At 39.1% G+C, this 3,320-nt stretch overlaps 1 protein-coding gene across 1 annotated transcript; it reads left to right on the forward strand.

Moving 5' to 3' along the window:
• The first annotated feature begins 450 nt into the window (after positions 1 to 450).
• LOC112464372 (40S ribosomal protein S18) lies at positions 451 to 1,909 on the forward strand. Its single transcript, XM_025031322.1, has 4 exons — positions 451 to 500; positions 875 to 1,060; positions 1,121 to 1,222; positions 1,691 to 1,909. The coding sequence occupies exons 1-4, from the start codon at positions 498 to 500 to the stop codon at positions 1,856 to 1,858; spliced, it is 459 nt and encodes a 152-aa protein (XP_024887090.1). The 5' UTR covers positions 451 to 497; the 3' UTR covers positions 1,859 to 1,909.
• Positions 1,910 to 3,320: the final 1,411 nt, after the last annotated feature.

Genomic DNA, 3,320 nt, shown 5'->3' on the forward strand with positions numbered 1-3,320 from the left:
CAACGTGACGCTACAAATGCTTCAAAGCATTCCTCTTCTCTTTTCTTTCAATGAAGAAAGAAGGAGAAGAAGAACACTCCAAAGCATTTTTAGCGTCACGTTGACCGTAGCCGTAATCACATCAGATAAAAACAGGTCACACATATATATATATATATATCAGAGAATATTTAAATATTTTAAATTTTAAATTTTAATTTATATACATATATGTAGGATTTAAGGAGTTAATAGTGCAATAATAACTGTATAATAATTATAATCAAGGTAAATAGCGCGCGCGAGCGCGCGTCTGTGATTGTGATATCCAGTAAAATAAAATGTCACGTTTGTAACTTAAAAAAAGCCGCAATGCGCGCCATTTTCGATAATCGATACGCACGAGTGACGAGAGTCTTTTCCGGTTTCACGAATCTCCCTCCATTCTCCCATTCCTCTCATTCTTCTCTCTTACCTCTCACCCCTCTCCGTCCTTTTGTGTCAAGCATCACGGCAAGATGGTGAGTGTCCGCGTGAATTCCTCTCAAAATCCAAGCTTTTCCACGGAATCTTGCACGATATGCGCCAAACGCTCGAGCGGGATGATAAAGCTGTCGATTCTGAATCCGTATCAGGAAATATTTCGATGAACGTCGCGAGGAAAATTGACGTGGCGACGTTTGGAGGTTAGACGCGTCCAGGCCTCTAACCTCCCGACGTTGCATATTTCGCGACTTTAATTTTCTCAGTCGAGCACACTTTCGCGATGATCGCGAAGATCCAACTATTTGGTGTTCCACGCGACGGGCGAAAATTCGTTGAACGGCTCGCGGATTGTCGCGCGTCGCGGTTGAGGTTAGTGTACACATAACCACGTTGGATTCCTGTTTTCCAGTCGCTCGTAATTCCTGAGAAGTTCCAGCACATTCTTCGTGTCATGGGCACGAACATCGACGGTAACAGGAAGGTCATGTTTGCCATGACCGCGATCAAGGGTGTCGGTCGTCGTTACGCCAACATCGTCTTGAAGAAGGCAGACATCGATCTCGACAAACGAGCCGGAGAGTGCTCGGAGGAGGAGGTGAGTCTTGCCATTTTACGTTTGTGCGAATCGTTGCTGATGTACTGAAAATAATTTCAGGTCGAGAAAATCGTCACTATTATGGCCAACCCCAGGCAGTACAAAATTCCCGATTGGTTCCTCAACAGACAGAAAGACATCGTCGATGGAAAGTACTCGCAGGTACGTTAATTATTAATTTAAAAAAGAAGAGAGATCAGGTTCTGAAACACGTGGACTTTATTGTCGAAAAATGTAAAATGTAAAATCATACACTTAGAGAAATATATTTCTCACATATGCAGAACTGAGTAATAGTGTTTATTGAGAATCAACTAAGACGTAAAGATATGTTATAAAGTTACAGCGGTGATTTACAATAGTCGTTTGTCCATCTTTGTGATATACCATACAAATTCCATCGCACAAATTCACGACTGATCGTGCAAATGTTCATTGTACGTTCAGCTGGTAGCTTGTGCAATAGCGACTGCACTGCTGTACATTTTTACCGCTTAATAGAATTCCTTATTCTCTAAAGTAAGAGGTACGAGTGCAACAAAAACCCAGTTATTTACATATAATTTTAGGCTATTGTCAATAAAGTCACGAGGTATTTTTAAAACTTTATGTGTATGTATCATTTTGCAGCTTACGAGTGCCAACTTGGACTCTAAGCTGCGTGAGGACTTGGAGCGGATGAAGAAGATCCGCGCTCACAGAGGTCTGCGTCACTACTGGGGTCTCCGTGTACGTGGTCAGCACACCAAGACTACCGGTCGTCGCGGACGCACGGTTGGTGTGTCGAAAAAGAAGTAATTTTATATACATATATTATGTACTATTAATAATAAATCTTTAAACGGTAAATGTGTTTATTCGACCACACGTTGTCAATCGTGAGAAGAAAAAACCGACTCGCGGTCGCGAGGCACAATGTCGAGTACAAGAATAATTTCATCGTGTTTGTGTGCTTTTAACCGTAGACTAGTGATTTATTTAAATCGGGATATTAACCTCTTGGTCCTGAAGTAACGAATCTTTCAAGCCAAGTAAGACAGTCATTATATTGATTAATATAAGCTGAAGGAAAAAAAACTTGGCGAGAGAGTAGTGCGCTAAATTGACTCTAGAAATGCAATTGACAATAGACGATAGCTTCGAAGTGCATTAACGATGTATAATAAGCGTCTCCAGGTATACTTTGGGCACCTTTCCTCGTTGATTGCCTCTGACTCCCATGTAGTAATCGTCGTCGTCGGGAATTTCATAAAAACCGATTACCTAGAAAAAACACACACATGTCTCCCGTCTTTCTTTTTTCAAGATATATTTAATTTATTAAAGTATAACTTTGTACACAGTTTAATTAGTACATCGAATTGATTATAATATACAGGCACGCGTTATGTATAGCGTCACCATAGATAAACATCGAGATAAGCGTATACAAAACAATACATGAAAGATATGGTAGTCGTGACACAATAAATAAAATGCTCGTAACAAAGTAAAACGGTAGGCGTTTATTTGATGATACATGCACAATTTGAATAAATATACAATAACTCGTCCACGCACAAGTACGATCCGATCCGCTCGCGATATGCCCTGTATCCGCGTTATTTTACTAATCTGTAGACGTGGGGAATACGTGATACTAACGACACATCGATTAAGAAAGGAAATGTAAAACAGCAAATGTAGAGAAGTTCAAACAGATTGAAAATTACAATACAACAATATCTATCATGCACAATGTAATACAACTCAGTGTGTACAATCAGGATGTGGCTGTAACTGCAGATATTTTAGGCAAAGACTTTCCTGGGCTAATTATAATTCGATTAATCGATATTTCGTATCACGTTTTGTAATTTGTAAGACAGGAACTAATTTCTTTAAAGGATCGCGTACAATATTCATTGATTCTCTGCAGAACGATTTATGTATCATTAATCACATAATATTATTGATATTAATGCATTGCAAGAGTGTCGCGAGTTTCAACATTCTCTTTTTTTTTTCTCTGACAATACGTAAGAATATGGGTTTTTCAAGCTCTTTCGAGAACAACATGTAATATCTTGCAAGTTAACAACGTATTAGCTGCTTGAAAATAAATGCACCAGTAACAGGGTTGTTAGTATTAACAGAGAGCTCTTGAAGTTATGCAAATATATACGAGCGTCTCGATTTGAAACGTGTACTTATAATAACGATAACGAATACTTAACTCTATAACGCGTACTAAAAGAAGTTCAACATCTCGGGGCAGTAT

Source organism: Temnothorax curvispinosus, unplaced genomic scaffold (assembly GCF_003070985.1).
Source record: "Temnothorax curvispinosus isolate PA1 unplaced genomic scaffold, ASM307098v1 QBEX01014168.1, whole genome shotgun sequence".
In the NCBI taxonomy this organism is placed as follows: Eukaryota; Metazoa; Arthropoda; class Insecta; order Hymenoptera; family Formicidae; genus Temnothorax; species Temnothorax curvispinosus.

What these genes read in the sequence shown, in the direction of transcription:
- LOC112464372 (XM_025031322.1), top strand. An exon ending in GAGAGTGCTCGGAGGAGGAG is followed by an intron (nt 1,061 to 1,120) that starts GTGAGTCTTGCC and finishes AAATAATTTCAG; the next exon opens with GTCGAGAAAATCGTCACTAT. An exon ending in TCGATGGAAAGTACTCGCAG is followed by an intron (nt 1,223 to 1,690) that starts GTACGTTAATTA and finishes ATCATTTTGCAG; the next exon opens with CTTACGAGTGCCAACTTGGA.